Raw genomic sequence first — 16226 nt, 5'->3', positions numbered from 1 at the left:
TGAAGAATAGCCGAAAACGGCATATTTTGCATTCGGTTAGCTGCTGCTCCGAGAGGAGTATCTTGTCCCAGACCGTGGCTCACTCTCCAGCTCTCCGACTCTCTTTTGGCCAAAAGTTGGAGGCACCGAGCGCTCGAGCGGAGCGACAGCTCCAGTGGTAAAGGGGTCAAAACTTTCACGCGATATAAAATCTTGGTTAGCGATATGGCCGGGCCGCATTTTCATTTCAACTTTGTGTGCGACGAGTTGTCTTCAGTCCGGTGGCGACTCGAATGCGTCCTGTTAGCCACTCTTTTCTGCAACTAACTGAAGCACTCCAGCTCCGCGTCCGTTCCGCGACCCTTCCGTGATCCGTGATAGCAGTGCATCGAATCCGAGAATACCCATCCATTACGGATAAATACAAATCCATAAAAAAACATACATTGTGCATGTGAGAAGGGCCAAAAGCCAAAGCTCCATCGTGATCTGCTGCAGTGCCATTGACTTCAGCCAAAAGGGATATTAACCAGGCCCAAATGCAAAGGATTTAACCTGCTTAAAGGTAAGAAAGTGTGCCCAAATAAGAAATTGAAAGAGTGCTGAATAGCATTTCCAAACGGATTTAAGTGATGAAGCAAATTAATATTTTAAAAATAAATCATTTGAGCTATAAATTAAAAAAGTTAAAATATAAATTGAATGAAGAACCAAAGATAAAGTTTAGTTGAACACAGTTCTTGTTGACTCTACCTACGATCACGAAAGATTTTACATTGGAATACATATTATACAATGATTAACCAAGCTGTTAAATGATTTATTTTATGATTTTTTGCTGCTTATAATTATTCCACTTAACCGTTTTTTAATGCCTTTCGGTAAATCTTTCCATTTATAGTCCGCACTCCTACATAACAAAGCAAGCCCCTCAACCCACAGTTCCATTTGCTTACAAAAGCGTTGCAATCAATTCTTCGAAAGAGAGAATAAATGGTTGTTATTTTCGTTAAAAAAAAAAAACTAAGACTCGAATTTGAAAAGCAGACGAGCTGCAGAAGAAAGCCGAAACGCACAGAAAAACTTTCGTCGTCGTGCATTATGCGGAAATATAACTATGTATTATTAATAATAGTTAAGGAGCCATACTCCGCGGCAAGGCTGCTGAGGCGTGAAGCAGTTGAAAATGCTCCAAAACCAGCTGGAGGTGGATGTGGAACCCTTGGCTCATTAAGCTTAATTTGGATTTGCATATCCAAAGCTTCCAATTGTAAGCCACCCAACCACCCAGTCTAACCACCCAACCAACCAAACCACCCACTGGAGGAAAACAAGATTCAAGATTCGAATGGTTGCCGGCTCTGGTTCTGTGTTTGGTGTCTCATGTGGCTGCTGCTGGTGAAATTTCATCGCGTTTCGCGCGAATGAAAGTCTGAAATTACCTTGTGCCGCTTCTCATTCGCTCTCGGCCGTTGCAGTTTCAGATGCAGTGGCAGCTTCTGAGTTTTCCATACTCACATGTGCGGCAGCTTCTTCTCTGTCTGCCTTTTCTGCTGTTTGATTAATATTGCGAATTGCTTTGTTCAAAAACTGCTCCACTTTGAAGGTGATTTCGCTCTGCACTCGCAGACTCCAATGCCCCGATAATATCTAGGGTTGCACCCAAAAAAATGAGGACTCAGATTTCAACTCATATTTTACAAGATATACATATAGTCCCTTGAAGTTTTAATTTATTAATTATCCATAAAAAACATATTCAGATATATTTTTTTCTGTGTATTGTCTGTGGCATCTAAGAGTCTGGCGGGAGGCACGCGCGTGATCCTCCAAGTGGGTTGCATTGCTCATTCGCCGTGTGTGCCTGTGCCAGTGCCACTTGTCATCGCTGCTGCCCAAACATAGCGCCTGGCAATACTTTTAATTGATTCCACACAGACAGCAATATATACACTCCGACACAGACATTCTCATAGTGAAAGAAGCTGCGCCACTTGCTGCAATAATTACTGGTTTCTCGCTCTCGAAGCTCATTGCTGCCACATGATGTGGAGCCATGGAGACTGCCTGGCACTGGCACTGTCACTGGGACTGGGACTGCGACTGCGACTTGGCGACAATTTCAAATTAACGGCAATTGTCTCGCCGCCTTGTGCAATTTTCACGCAGTTTTTCATGGCAGCGTGAAAATGTCAAACAACAACGGAATGGCTGCAAAAAAAAAACGAAAGAAAAGCCACCAAACTTTCATTGGCAGTTGCTGGAGATGCACAGACAAGATTTTCATTTGCTGACAAGAATGCTGATACAATTGAAAAGAACTTGTGGGAATTGAAAAAGAATGCAACTTTCTAGAAGAAAACATGAGATTAGTTTCAAAATTTGGATACGAAAGCCTAACCCCAAGACTTAAATCTTATTGCTCCATTTAATTGGATTCTCTCTTTCTCTTTTATGAATATTTTTAACGAGACCACATGTCATTCTCCAAATAATTCAGCCTAATGTGATTTCGTTCCCCTGCCACTTTACTGGAGCAACCGATTTCGGGCTCTTTTATTTCGTTATTTCGAAATCACCACAAAAACCCATTTGGCACCTTCCGCTGCACTTGAGTATCCGTTGAAAAGAGCTCTGGCTCTTCATTAGAGGCAATCACAGTTGATTTGAAATTATCATGGAAATCATGGAAAATCAGTCAAATCAATGACCGCCCAGAGATACTTACATACGTACATATATCTGTTCGGATTTCGTTTTTGATTGAGCCGCGAGCATTAAGTCAACGAGAGTCACTCCAGAAAATCGAGCACAACAAACGAAACATCTCAAGTAACTTTTCGATTGTCTGTGTGGATGCAGCTGTGCCTCGTGTGTGTGGTGCGCTGAAAAGAAATGAAAACCACTTTCTTTGCATGCATGCCACAAAATACGCCAACACCAACAACTGGAGCCAGAGAGTCAGTCGAGCAATTTGCTTGCACCACCAACCGATCTTCGTCGAGTGGCAAGTTGCAAGTTGCGAGCGGGCAGGCAAGCGGAACAGACCAGGCCAGGCCGCTTCGTGGCGACAGCCGCCGCAGCCCGAAATTGGGTCACTAATTATTTCAGAGCAAAATGCAACCGGCTTTGGCTTTGGCGATGGCTTCAAGTTGTATCTGTTTCTGCACAGAAAAAAACAAGATATCTTTTTTTAATCTAAATTGCTTGCATTAAATTGTATTATTTTTTATACCTATATTGGTAATAATGTATTTTTGGGCAATGTAAAAAAAGGTGGAATTTTAATAATTTGATTATTTTTATAGATATTTTGAATGGATGTTTTATACCTTTTTGGGCATTACATTACATTTATGTTTTACTTTTAATCTTATTAGTTTTAATATATTTTTTCTAAAAGCCCAAAAAAATCATAAATTTGAAAATTATTACAATTAAATTCCCAGAAATTTCTCTCAATGCATGCAACTTTGGCTTGAATTGCAACTTCTTGGATACTTTGGCTTCGGCTAACGATGCGTTGCAAGCTGCAGCTAGAGGATATAGCCACCTCAGCCGCAGCAGACCCCTCTCACCTGGTCGCTCTGGCTTTCTTTCACCCTCTTTCGCCGTTCTTTCTTTCTTTCTACATTGATCCCCACTTCTTTCCTTTTTTTGAGCGGCGCTGAACTGGACCGGACTGCTTGGGCAGAAAGTGCAAGCCCTTGAGTTTTTACTTTCGTTGGGCTGGCAATGGTAATGGCCGTGGCGATAACGGTAACCGGTTCTGCCCATTCAATGGCATCCGAACCGATCACCCCGCTGCGATGCAATTGGACTCTTTTTTTCCAGCGAATTTCGCGTTTACCGTTAATAAAGAAATGGAAAGTAAAAATGGCCAACAAAAGGAACCAAACATGGGCCGGAGGTTGTGGTAGTGGTAGTGGTAGGAGGGGATTTGTAAATTATGTTAATTGTCTTGTTTCTTTTATCTGTATCTGCATCACAGATCCTGGCTAACGGGACTTTTTGGCTGTCGTTGCACTAATGATCTTCAAGGGGCTGAAGTCGTTTTTTTATGGCTGTTGGGCGGTGACCGGAAACGGTAGTGGTTAACGGGAATTTCGTTCAGTGGCGGACTTTGGGTTGTAAAGTGTGAGGTTATGGTTCAACGAAGAATATACTTTTTGAAAGTAATAGTAAAATGTTTCAGGTGCTTTTATTGTTATAAAATGAAAATAAAAGGCTCGTATTTCTCAAGTGTTTATGTTATTGTTTATATTTTTTACCATTAAAAAAATGCAAGTGATTGTAATTTCCTCAATCAACATTTTTCACACCCCTTTGTGCCAGATCAGTATGCAAATTGGCTGCGGGGCCCATTTCTAATTTCACTTTCCCTATTTTGCGATAAATTGCGTTATCATATTGTACGCATATGTGCGAGGCAAGTAAATTTCACAACCCCAGCACAACCGGGTGAATGGAATGCCGTCGATTATGGCAGTGGGGCCTGGGAGGGGGAGCTATGGTAGGGGAGTTGCCACAATTTACTTTCATTTGCGGCACAGACATGGCCCGGGGCGTTGTTGTCTGCCTGCGGGCGCCTGTGCCTTATCGCATGGGTTATTTGTCGCCTTGTCGCCAAACTGGAGCATAGAAAATTAATTGTTTACTCTATTTTACATAATGCTTGAGCAAAAAGTCAGTGTGCTTATCGGAAGCCCGGATAAAGGGTAAAAAACTAGGGGCGCTTTAAAATAGTACGCAAGTTCGTTGCCTAAGTCTTTTGTTTCTGCAAGCAAAAGACTGCCATTTTAGTTTCAAACTTTTGGTTAAAATTTAAAAAAATATATATTTATAATATTTATTTATGTTTATCAAGACATATCTTACAAAATGGTCAAAATCACATATCACATAGATTTAATCTTGCCATTATGTTTACGAACCACTAACTGAAACAGTTACCGATGCAAATTAAAAAGCCATAGAAAGAAAATTAAATTAGTGGAGAAACATCGCATATAAGAGCATTTCATCAGAAAATACCTTTCAACACAAGAGCACGCTTCATAGCTAATCGCTTTGCCCTATGTATGTTGCCATCTGATGATCTGGAGGAAAAAAGTTACTTAATAACCATAAAAAGCCAAGTTAACTGAGGCACTCACACACACTGATTCATATAAATTGCCACTTTACAAGAAAAAACCTTCGACGGCTGTTAACATTTTTGCGCTTTTTCTGCCCCTCTCCTTCGGCTTTGTTGTTGTGTCTCGTTGCGGCGCGAACGAATTTCACTTTCACAGCATCCAAAGCTCACCATCGAGACATGTGTAGTTAATTACGCATGATCGAGGGGGAGGGGAAATCATATATCTTATACATATATGTACGTGGGTAGTATGGACAAGGGGCAACGGCAGGCTTCAATTTCTATGCCACTATGGCAAATAATATCGATCGTTTAATGCCACAAAAGCAGCAGTGGCCACAAATGACATTAAATTGAGTGGAAACGCTGGTTGTACCGTTACATTTTCGAAACGATGCACTGAAGAAAAATGCGATTATGAAATATGTAGTCATTATGGAATTTCATACCAGTTTTCTGTACAAAAATGGTCAAATAATGATGGCTAATCTTTCATAAAAATTAATATTTCAAATTAATGATCGAAAATCTCTTTTTATTTTTTGTTTGAAACCACTGCAGCTGTGAAACTTTTACCAAACATCTCTCAACTCGGTTTCGATCGACAAACAACAAAAACATTCCAAGGCACAAAACTCCATTCCAAGTTCTGTTTTGTTAGCCAAAACAAAAAAAATTGAAAAAAGTGTTTGCGGTTGCGACCGCACCTCTGTCACTCAAGTATGAAAATTCGATAGCTCAGCTAGACGGGGGGCCCATAGATCGGACATCCCTGTCAAGAGCAACAAATTTGTCAGCTACTCAATTAAGCAAATATCCAAAGACTTTTATGAAGACATATAGATACGTATTTATGTATGCTAACCCCCTGAGGTGGCACGCCGAAAGATGAATGAAAAAATAAAAAAATGAATAGTGAGTCTGTGTGTTTAGGAGTGCTCAGAGCTTTAGTTTCGACGGGGGATTTGTGAAAGCGTTCAATTAAATTAATGGACTCGGCGTACCATTTTGGCAAATGCCAAAAACAAAAAATAGACGCACCACTAGGCTGATAAATAATTACTGGTCCATGGCATTAAATGCAATTTCGTTTTCTTTTAATTGACAACCAATGTCCCAAGGAAAGCTATCCTTATTGGGGGAAATTAAAGAGGTGCAGGTGAGGAAAATAGTGTGCAGTCCCGATAAGAGTTATTATCGAATTATGGGGGTAAGCTGGAATGATAGGGTACCCAGAGCTAATTATGGGGCAACTTGTTTTGAATTTGCATTGACATTGCAGTTGGAATACGTGTTATTATCAAATTAGGGGACCGAAGATGTGACAACTTGCCACTTTGCATAATAATTTTAGAAATTATGGGATCTGCATGGTTTATTTTGTGTCCATTTGCAGGAAATGTGGGGTTATTCAAATCCATGCATTGAGATGTCCGATTTACATTGATATCCGGCTCATCGGTACCGAATTGCTGGCTGCATACAAATGTAAGCCACGTAAATTACCGAGAATTAGAACGATCGAGCCGCGAGTTATGTGAGTGCAGTGGTTCACCTAGTTTCCGATGGACCAGTTACTGTATAGTATAGCCTGGCCAGCGTCACGCATTGTCATTCAATCAATTGGAGACATCGCCGTATGCCACAAGCCCCTGCGCCACAGCAACTTTCCGCTGGCGCTGAGACAACTTTTCATTGAATTTTCACTTGCGAGCGCTTTTCACATGATTTAATGCGCCCCTGCCATAGAAACCATAAATATATGACTGCCAATGCAACGAAGAAATAAAAAATGAAAAATGCTAAGCCCAAGATCGTAAACTAATTAGTTGAAAACAAAAGTCCCAGCTTGCACCTTGGGCTGGGTCAACACGAAAATTTCTTCTGCGATATGTAAGCAAATAATTTAATTGTGTTAATTAAAAAGGAAAACAAAACAAGGGAAGAGAAATATATGCCCTTATATGCGCGGCTTTGCCGAGAAGCTCGCGTCGGATACCCAGAAGGGAACAAGAAAGAGGGGGAGGCTGGCGAGAAAGAAGAAAACTTTCACTTGCCAAACAGCAACAATAAACAATTCCATTTGGCAGTTACACATAACAACAACAACAACAATGAGCATTAAACAAGCTCCATCAGCTGCTGAGGAAGAAAGATTTGGTGGCATCTTCTTTGTTGGCGATTGAAGACGCTTGATAAGGAATTTGTTCGGGTGCCAGCAATTAGTAAAATGGAAAAAATAGTAGACAGCCAAAAAATACAAAAATAAAATAGACAAACAAGCAAACCGACAAAATTTCGCTGCCTTTTGCTAATTGCCAAAAGTTTTCTAGTTTTATATGCAAATCTCCACTCATTTCCTAGGGAAGAAAGTGGCCAAGAAAATCAAATAAATATACAAAATACTCAAAATAGTTAGATAAATGAGTGAAGACCCGTTAATTGGTAGGAAAGTTGCTAAAAATATAGGACTGAGATAACCAAAAACCAGGCTAACTGGGTTTGAATAGTCAAGTTTGAAGATTCAAGGAATTATTAGATTCAAGCATAAATCAATGCTTTAAAAATACTAAAGGTATTATGAACTATTCTTTTAGAATTTGGAATATTTTTTAATCTTTTGAAGAAATTAAAAAACCTATAAAATAAATCCAAAGAAATAATTCCATTTAGAGTTTTTTCTATTCTATTAAAAAATGTGTAGGTTGTTTAGAGGTGATCGTTTAGAGATCTTCGGATCCTCAACTATTAATGTGAAACGATTGCATAATATAATCAGCTGTAGGGTCATTGGTAGTTTACCCCTCTAGTACCACCTACCTCATCCCGAGCCGAAAACCATCCACCAAGCTAGCTGGCGGAGTCCGTTACTGTTTCAGTGGGTTAATAGTACACTTGCTCAACACCAACAAACCAGCAAGCCGGTTTTTTTTAGCGCCGCGGCTGCGCCTCGAACTTTATTTTTATGGCCTTACTGCGGCTTGTTAAAAACCCATTTACATGTGTTTTCTTCAAAGAAGAAGACCTGGCCCAGTGCAGTGTAGTGCTCCGGTGTCTGTAAAAGTAAAACTGCCAACTGGCAAGATAGCATTCACCCGGAGCCAAAAAAAAAAAATGAAAAATAAAAACAAACAGCAGCAGCAGTTCTGCTGCGAAGCGCTGAAATCAAGTGAAATGCGTTCGCGGCATTGGTTACCTTGCCGCTTACTTTTCCAAAGCGGCAGAGCAGCTTCAGCTTCAGCGTCAGCCACTTGTGTGAAAGCCACCTGTCAGTCTTTATCGGCACTCCGGCGCATGCGCACGCGTCCCACTGTACCCGCTGTTAACGAGATCTTAGCCCCACTGTTAGCTAACAGCGGTGTCACGCTACAGCGCCACTGTTAAGCAAACACTGCTAAAATGTAAGAAGGCCCCCACTGGGGAAACACTCAAAAATTAATGGATGCTCGTAAAGTGCAGCCACTGTGTGGAAAACGGAGAACCTGCCCCTGCCACTGTCGCTGCGTTGGCGGTGGCGGTGCGGTGGCTTTGGATTTCGAGTTGGAGTTGGAGTCTGGATTTTTGAGTTGTCTTTCAAAGCGGCTGCATTGCCGCTGGTGGAGTACTGTTATAGTGAAAATAGAAAGTGGTTCCTGTTTGGTGCGCGCGAGTTTTCATTTGCTTTACATAAAATGCAGTTGTCCGCGTCTTCACTCTTTCTCCGCCACTCTTCAAAGTCTCCGCTGTGTGTGTCCGTCGTGAGTGTGTCAGTTGACACTTGAAGCCCGAAAACTGGCAATTGTGGCTATTAATTTGGCCGCTTAATGACGGCCATAAAGTCAACTGGCGAATTATATTTGTGCATACATTCGGGGTGATTTTGTGCATAATTAATGATGGCGATGTTATCTAACTGAAGAAAGCGTAGCATTTAAATAAATATTTGGATAACTGTGTTTTCGAACTCTAACGGTTCGATGTTCGAGGTTCGGGGTTATTGTGAATGATCAAGGCTTCAATCAAGGCCCCCTCCGTTAACATCGTCCGCCGCGAAACATTGCGTTTACAGCATCTCGCATGCCAATCGAGTGGCCTTAAAAATATTCGTATGCAAATCCGAGCTGAAAAGCAATTCCTCAGCATTGTTTACCCTTGTTCCCCTTTCTTTTCTTGCAGACGCCACGAAGAAACAGCGAAGAAAGCAGCGAAGAGAAGTGACGCAGAGGCAGAGGCAGAGTAGCAGGGCGCCAATTTGAAATTCGGAATTTCAATTTCAAGCCAACCCAACACACATATAACCAGACCAAAATGGGACACCCCAAGCGACGCAGCAGCCTGCTGGCCATAGTTCTGTGCCTGGTACTCAACACAAAGGTAAGTTCTAGCTCAGATACACTCTTGAAACATCTATGGAAAGTGTTTGGCCATCTGAAACATGGGTGTTGGCATAATTTTTGGTAGGAAACTAATAAAACAGTTAGCAGAAGATGTGCCGTGGCCCACATTAGAGCAGCTCATTTCGTATGCAGAGACCCAACCTGTAGCGGATCTCTTCACTTTCGACTCAAAGACAGACTACCGTTCGATCAATAGCAATTCGAATGCAAATCAGTGCTAGTGCCTATTGATAGATTGAATGCCAGATGAGATGGCTATGGTCTCATAGCGGTCTTCTGGCAGATCACTATATCAGACGGCCTGGGTCTGTGGCCGGGCAAAGAAGGAAATGTAACAACTACGTATCTCTGAACGGCATTTTGCTAATCATTGCAATTAGAGTTTAGAAAATGAAGTGCACAGGAAAAAATAAACAAGATTTAAAAATTTAATTAATTTTAAAAACATTAAATATGGAGATTTCTTTTAATAAATAGAAAAATATTTTAACTCTTTTGTGAAGGTTTGCAATATTTAGAAAATTCCAATTAATAAAAAGGCCTCATTCGAATAATATTCAAGTTTTTGGAAAACAAAATTAATAAGGCAACCTAACAGAGCGCTAACAGAGCCTTAACAGCCCAGAGCCGCCTGCCATCAAAATTAGAAACGTCCATAAATTTTGTCTATTTCTTGAGGCTGCGGCACGCTTTGGATTGATAAGCCTGGACAAGACAAACTATTTTTCCCCCACTAGAAGAAAAAAAATATCCAGCCTTCAGTGGGTTATTTAAAGCGCATCAATCACGGCCGCTTGATGGAAAATCCAACATACTCACAAATACACACTCGACGGCATTTAGCCGATGCAATCACGTCAAGGAAAACGCAAAAGTGGCCAACTAAACGTCCAATGCGCCAACTGGCCAACTATCTGAGCGGCATATAGTTTTTCCACTGCGTGTCTGGGTGCTGAGGCGGCGAAGAAATTGCAGTTATGCTCTGATTTGTACCAGTTTTGACTTTCTTGTTTATGGCGCATTAATTCACAGAGATTGCTTTATTATTTATTTATTGTCAGTTTTCTTTCTCCAAAAGAGAGAAGAAAAATTACCAATGCCATCGCGGCGAAGGCGATGTGTTTATATTGATATCTCCATCGTTGTCAGGCCAGTGCGTGGAATGTCCAAAAAAGTCATAAAAAAATACAGTCGAGATTTGATTTTTTTATTTCTTCTAGTAGGTATGAGTATCTGTTTCGTTGTTTGTTTGTTAGCCAGCCAGCCAGTCAGGCAGCTTGTTTTTCTTTGGTCATTTCACTTTCAAAATCATCTCACGACATCTCAACGCGTGGTCACCAGCCACCGAACAAAAAAATGAATATATGACAAGAAAGAAAAATAAGAAATACTGACAATAAAAGCAACAACCTACAGAAAAATCCACACCGTCATCGCATTGGATTTAACTTTCAGTTTTCGTGGGCCCCTGACGGACTCTGAGATACATCCGCTTCCCGTGTGTAGCCAGAAACCCATAAAATTATCAGCCAGCTGCGAATTGGGGGTGGGGGGCGGGGAGTGGAAAAAGCCCCCAACAAAAGCAGAAGAAAGAAAGTGACAAAGCCCTGCGGGGGGCGTGACGGGATGCGGGGTCTTTCTCCGCCTCTGTTGTCTTACGCAATGGGCTAAGCTCCGTGCCATGCTTTCAATTTTATAATTTTTTTTTTTTGTTCCCGTGATTTTGGTAAGCGTGCCGCTCCGGCAATCATTTAATTTCAAAATACTACATCTGGAACTGTCGTGTAATTTTCAACGCTTCGCGTCGCTTCTTTCAAAATGTCGTCTTTGATATTACGATTACATAATCCCCATTGCTTCCAATTAAGTCACTCCAAACAGCCTGAACGGCCGGAGATAAGAGCTTTCCGCAATCCTGTGATCTGAGCCATAACCTACCTAATGTAATAGAAACATTTAAGCCGAATATTTCAAAATGAAAGTGATGAAATGGGTCTTTTCCGTCAGTAGTTCTCCTTTAAAACATAAGCCAACAGGGCGTATGAGTGATTTGATGGGCGAGATATTACTCATACGACATGTATACATATTTTGAATGGAGCTCATGTAGAATTAATGCCTTTTCCTTCGTTTTCTTTTCCTTTCAGCACCTGGCGGTGCATGGTGATGCTTCGCACATCGAGTCCGCCGCCCTGCCACTGGAACACAGGGCCGGATATGGACCTCCAGCTCCCATCTACGGAGCTCCTCAGGGCCCTCTTAGCACTGGAGCCACCAACGAGCTGTCAGAAGAGGCCTGGCCCCTGGCCACCACCAACGACAGTCCACAGATCAAGCACCTGCAGGTGCAGTGCGAGAAGACACACATGCGGGTGAACATCGAGTTCGACAGACCCTTCTACGGAATGATCTTCTCGAAGGGCTTCTACAGCGACCCCCACTGCGTGCACCTCAAGCCCGGAACCGGTCATCTGAGTGCCACCTTTGAGATCTTTCTGAACAGCTGCGGCATGACCAGCTCGGCCAACCACAATGCTGCCGGATACGGAGCACCCACGCCTTCGGGCAGCTACGTGGAGAACACGATCATCATCCAGTACGATCCGTACGTGCAGGAGGTGTGGGATCAGGCCCGCAAGCTGCGCTGCACCTGGTACGATTTCTATGAGAAGGCGGTGACCTTCAGGCCCTTCCAGGTGGACATGTTGCACGCTGTTACAGCCAACTTCCTGGGCGACAACCTGCAGTGCTGGATGCAGATCCAAGTTGGCAAGGGACCTTGGGCCTCCGAGGTGTCCGGCATTGTGAAGATTGGACAGACCATGACCATGGTGTTGGCCATCAAGGACGATGAAAACAAATTCGACATGTTGGTCCGTAACTGTGTGGCTCACGACGGCAAGCGCGCCCCTATCCAGCTGGTGGACCAGAACGGTTGCGTTGTCCGGCCCAAGATCATGAGCAGGTTCCAGAAGATAAAGAACTTCGGACCATCGGCGTCGGTTGTCAGCTTCGCTTACTTCCAGGCCTTCAAGTTCCCCGATTCGATGAACGTCCACTTCCAGTGCGTGATCCAGGTCTGCCGCTACAACTGCCCCGAGCCCAAGTGCGGTCCTGGCCTGCCCGGCGGCGAATACGGTCTGCCCCAGATCGGTGCCAACGGCCTGTCCGAGGAGTATGGTCCCCCAGAAGCTTATGAAAGGAACGATTTTGCTTTGGGAGGACCCGGAGTCCTGCCACCGGCTGCTTACCCAGATCCCCGTCACCCCGTTTCGGATGCCACTGGAGCATACTCAGAGAACCTACCCGATGTGGTGCCCTCGCCTCAGGCCCAGACTTCCGCAGCTGTGCCCACTGCTGACTCCGGATCAGCTTCTGGACCCGCCAGCTCCCAGGCCCCGCAACAGCAGCAGTCTGCCGGAAGCAACGAGCTTGGCCTGCCTCCACCACCACTGCCCGGTCAGAGTGGTCAGTACAGCACTGTGAAGCGCAAGGATGACTTGAGCACCGGCGGAAACCTGGTTTCCCTTGGCGGACGGCCACGCTCCGTGGAGGGTCTGGACGACCTGAGGGGAGTGCGCAGGCGCAGGGACACCATGGACATTGTGGTGAAGCCGCAGAGGATCTACAAGCGCAACGCCCAGGAGATGACGGACGTCAACACCAGCAGGATCATCCAGGTGGTGGCTCCCGGCGATGTGAACTTCGCCCTGAACAGCAACGCCAGCAATGAGACGGTGGTCATCCAGTCGGCTCGCTCCGCGGATGCGGAAACCATCTGCATGTCGGTGCCCAGCTTCGTGGGTGGACTGGTGATGCTGCTCCTGGTCCTGGCTGTGGCCTCCCTAGTCGCCGCTTTTCTGTTTGTGCGCGTGCGCCACTTCGACCGCAAGGGAGCGGGCATGGCCTACGTGAACTAATCATTATGAACCAGCACCAGAGCTCCGACAATCCGACAGAGCGTGAACAGAAAACCAAATCAGTTTTATGTGCACTTCAGAACCACTCACTTGTCATTCATCCGCAACCGCATTAGCAATCTTTTAGGCACTCCAAAACTACCCTAAAAGTCTGTCTACCTTATCTCTGCCCTCACCTATCCCACTGAGCCGGCACTTGACTATTTATTTCTCGTTTATTTATTGCTCCCATTACACCAACACCCCCACCCCCAACCCACTTTTGGATGGTTTCCTCCTTTCCCACACGGCCCTATCTTCTAATGTTTCCTTAGATTTAGTCGAGGCGAAATTAAATTGTCAGACTTGTTAAGTTTCAGTTATACATACATGCGAAATGATTTAAAGCTATCTGATCGATGAGATAATAACGAAAACACTGTAGCGGCAAACATGGAAAAGCAGAAAATCGTTTACAATAAGTTAATATAGCAAATGTATATATTAAATTATTTATTTATTACTTTATTTGATAGCTGCGAAAATAATAAAAAGTTTACTTTTATTACCTACCCTGGGCTTAGTTTATTTTTTATTAGTTGGCGATATTAAATGGCAAACAAAGCTGTTGCAAACCTTATCAATGTGTTGAAATGGTTGCCCATGATAACAGTTTGTCGCTGTTTGGGGTCTTTGTTTTGCACCTGGCTAAAAATATAAAAACTTTGTCACTTTTTGGACAAAATACCAATAAATAGAAGCTATTGTTTGTGTAAATATTTCCTTAAATTATTAAGGAACTAACACAAGTTTGTAGTTTACTTGAAGCTACAACCTTCCCTGAACAAGCTCACCAAAAGTGCCTTATCATTGTGAGTAGGGAAAACTAGACAAGTTTCAACGAATGTGCTATATGATACATAACAAGAAAGGAAAGCTAACTTCGGGCGGAGCCGAAGTTTATATACCCTTGCAGCTAAAACCGGATATATATCGCAAACATCGGATATAGTTGGCCGATCCTTATGAGAATGTAATAACATAACCCAATTTATTATAATATAAAGTCTAAAAAAAAGTCTCAAACTCCTATCTTCAAAAATACGAAAGTTGGTATTTCTACCAAAAAACATTTCCGATCGTTCAGTTATATGGCAGCTGTAAGATATAGTCGGCCGATCGTTATGAAATTTGGTAGGTCGAATTAACTGACCAAAAATATAATCTGTACCAAGTTCCAGCTTTCTATCTTCAAAAACACGAAAGTTGGGTCATTTCCGATCGTTCAGTTATATGGCAGCTATAGGATATAGTCGGCCGATCCTTATGAAATTTGGCATAACATAATGTTTTGCCAAAAATAGCTCTCATGTCAAATTTGAACTCTCTAACTCTAAAAACATCAAAGTTATACCATTTTCGATCAATCAGTTATATGGCAGCTATAGGATATAGTCGGCCGATCCGGGCCGTTCCGACTTATATACTGCGTGCAAGGGAAAGAAGGGTGTGTGCAAAGTTTCAAGTCGATAGCTTTAAAACTGAGAGACTAGTTCGCGTAGAAACAGACAGACAGACGGACAGACGGACAGACGGACAGACGGACATGCTCATATCAACTCAGGAGGTGATCCTGATCAAGAATATATATACTTTATAGGGTCGGAGATGTCTCCTTCACTGCGTTGCACACTTTTGACCAAAATTATAATACCCTCTGCAAGGGTATAAAAATCATCGTTTTAAAGAGCTTCACTCTTTCTACTCAGATTAAATTTTTTCCAATTAGATGCCCCTGAGTACTGACATCCCAAACAAAATACTTTCTTCAAAATTTATAAAATCACCAACAGACAGTTTAGAAAATACATGTAGATTTATTAGCGAACACATATTTACATATTTATCTAGATCCCTTTGAGCTTAAACACTTTAAAAACAACAGCGCGGTAAAATACAACCAAAATTGAATTTACATACGCATCTATAATAGCCGTCTGAGCTTTCTGTCCCTGGGACAATACATCGGATTCCTTCAAATATATTGACTACATCTAGCTGAACTAAAGCGAATTAGAACTCAAAATTGCAACAAGGAATAACAAATGGGTTTTCTAGGTAGTCTACGCGGCGCGGGCGTCGTTGATGGTGGACGGCACATGAACCTCCAGCCCATCCATGTCCTTAGATAGCGTTATCTGGCAGCCGAGGCGGGAGGTATCCGTAAGCTCGTAAGCCAAGTCCAGCATGTCCAGCTCCTCATCGCCGGGTTTGTCGGGTAGTTTCTCGTAGTCATTGGTCTTAAAGATAAGATGGCAGGTGGAGCACGTGAGGGTGCCTTCGCAGGCTCCAAAGCCGTCCAGATCCACACTGTTGTTGACCACCACGTCCAGCAGCGAGTCTCCCACCTTGCCCGACGCCTTGATCTTATCTCCGTTGGCCCGCACAAACGTTACGTTGACTCTGTAAACAGGGTTTGTTTAATTAGTTATGTTGGTATGGAACTTCATTCATGGAAAACGAGGGGAGGGGCTACTCACACATCTTTCTGTTTCAGGGCCAATCCCGTCGAGAAAGTGCGCGAGGCGTTCAGCGATCGTAGTTGGAGGCTGCGAACTGCCAGCCTGGAGGCGATTTTGCAAGTGTTAATGACTAGCATCTTTCCCGGGGATTCCTTCTATGCTTCTATCTAATCAGCGATCATACGCACACACTCGCGCCGCTACGATCGGTGTTATTTAATAAATATTGCTGAATGCAACAGCTAGAAGCACAAGTGAAAATAAATTGGACAAGTGTGGCCAACGGGCTTAAATACCTGGTGGCGGAGAC

At 43.1% G+C, this 16226-nt stretch overlaps 2 protein-coding genes across 3 annotated transcripts; one reads left to right on the top strand and one right to left on the bottom strand.

Moving 5' to 3' along the window:
* The first annotated feature begins 211 nt into the window (after nt 1-211).
* Nucleotides 212-13966, top strand: dyl (transmembrane protein dusky-like). 2 transcript variants are annotated; one of them, XM_017252115.2, is made up of 3 exons: nt 212-544; nt 9275-9472; nt 11643-13966. In XM_017252115.2, exons 2-3 carry the CDS (start codon nt 9407-9409, stop codon nt 13413-13415), a joined length of 1839 nt encoding a protein of 612 aa, XP_017107604.2. In that variant the 5' UTR covers nt 212-544; nt 9275-9406; the 3' UTR covers nt 13416-13966. The 2 variants fall into 2 exon arrangements, with proteins under 2 accessions (XP_017107604.2, XP_017107605.2); XM_017252116.3 differs by lacking the exon at nt 212-544 and adding an exon at nt 8376-8520.
* Nucleotides 13967-15251: 1285 nt separating this feature from the next.
* Nucleotides 15252-16194, bottom strand: Fdx2 (Ferredoxin 2). The gene is made up of 2 exons (XM_017252122.3): nt 15935-16194; nt 15252-15857 (listed from the first exon to the last, which is right to left on the bottom strand). Exons 1-2 carry the CDS (start codon nt 16051-16053, stop codon nt 15518-15520), a joined length of 459 nt encoding a protein of 152 aa, XP_017107611.2. The 5' UTR covers nt 16054-16194; the 3' UTR covers nt 15252-15517.
* Nucleotides 16195-16226: the final 32 nt, after the last annotated feature.

This window comes from Drosophila bipectinata, chromosome 3L (assembly GCF_030179905.1).
Source record: "Drosophila bipectinata strain 14024-0381.07 chromosome 3L, DbipHiC1v2, whole genome shotgun sequence".
Lineage (NCBI taxonomy): Eukaryota > Metazoa > Arthropoda > Insecta > Diptera > Drosophilidae > Drosophila > Drosophila bipectinata.
This window is presented reverse-complemented; position numbering and strand designations above follow the sequence as displayed.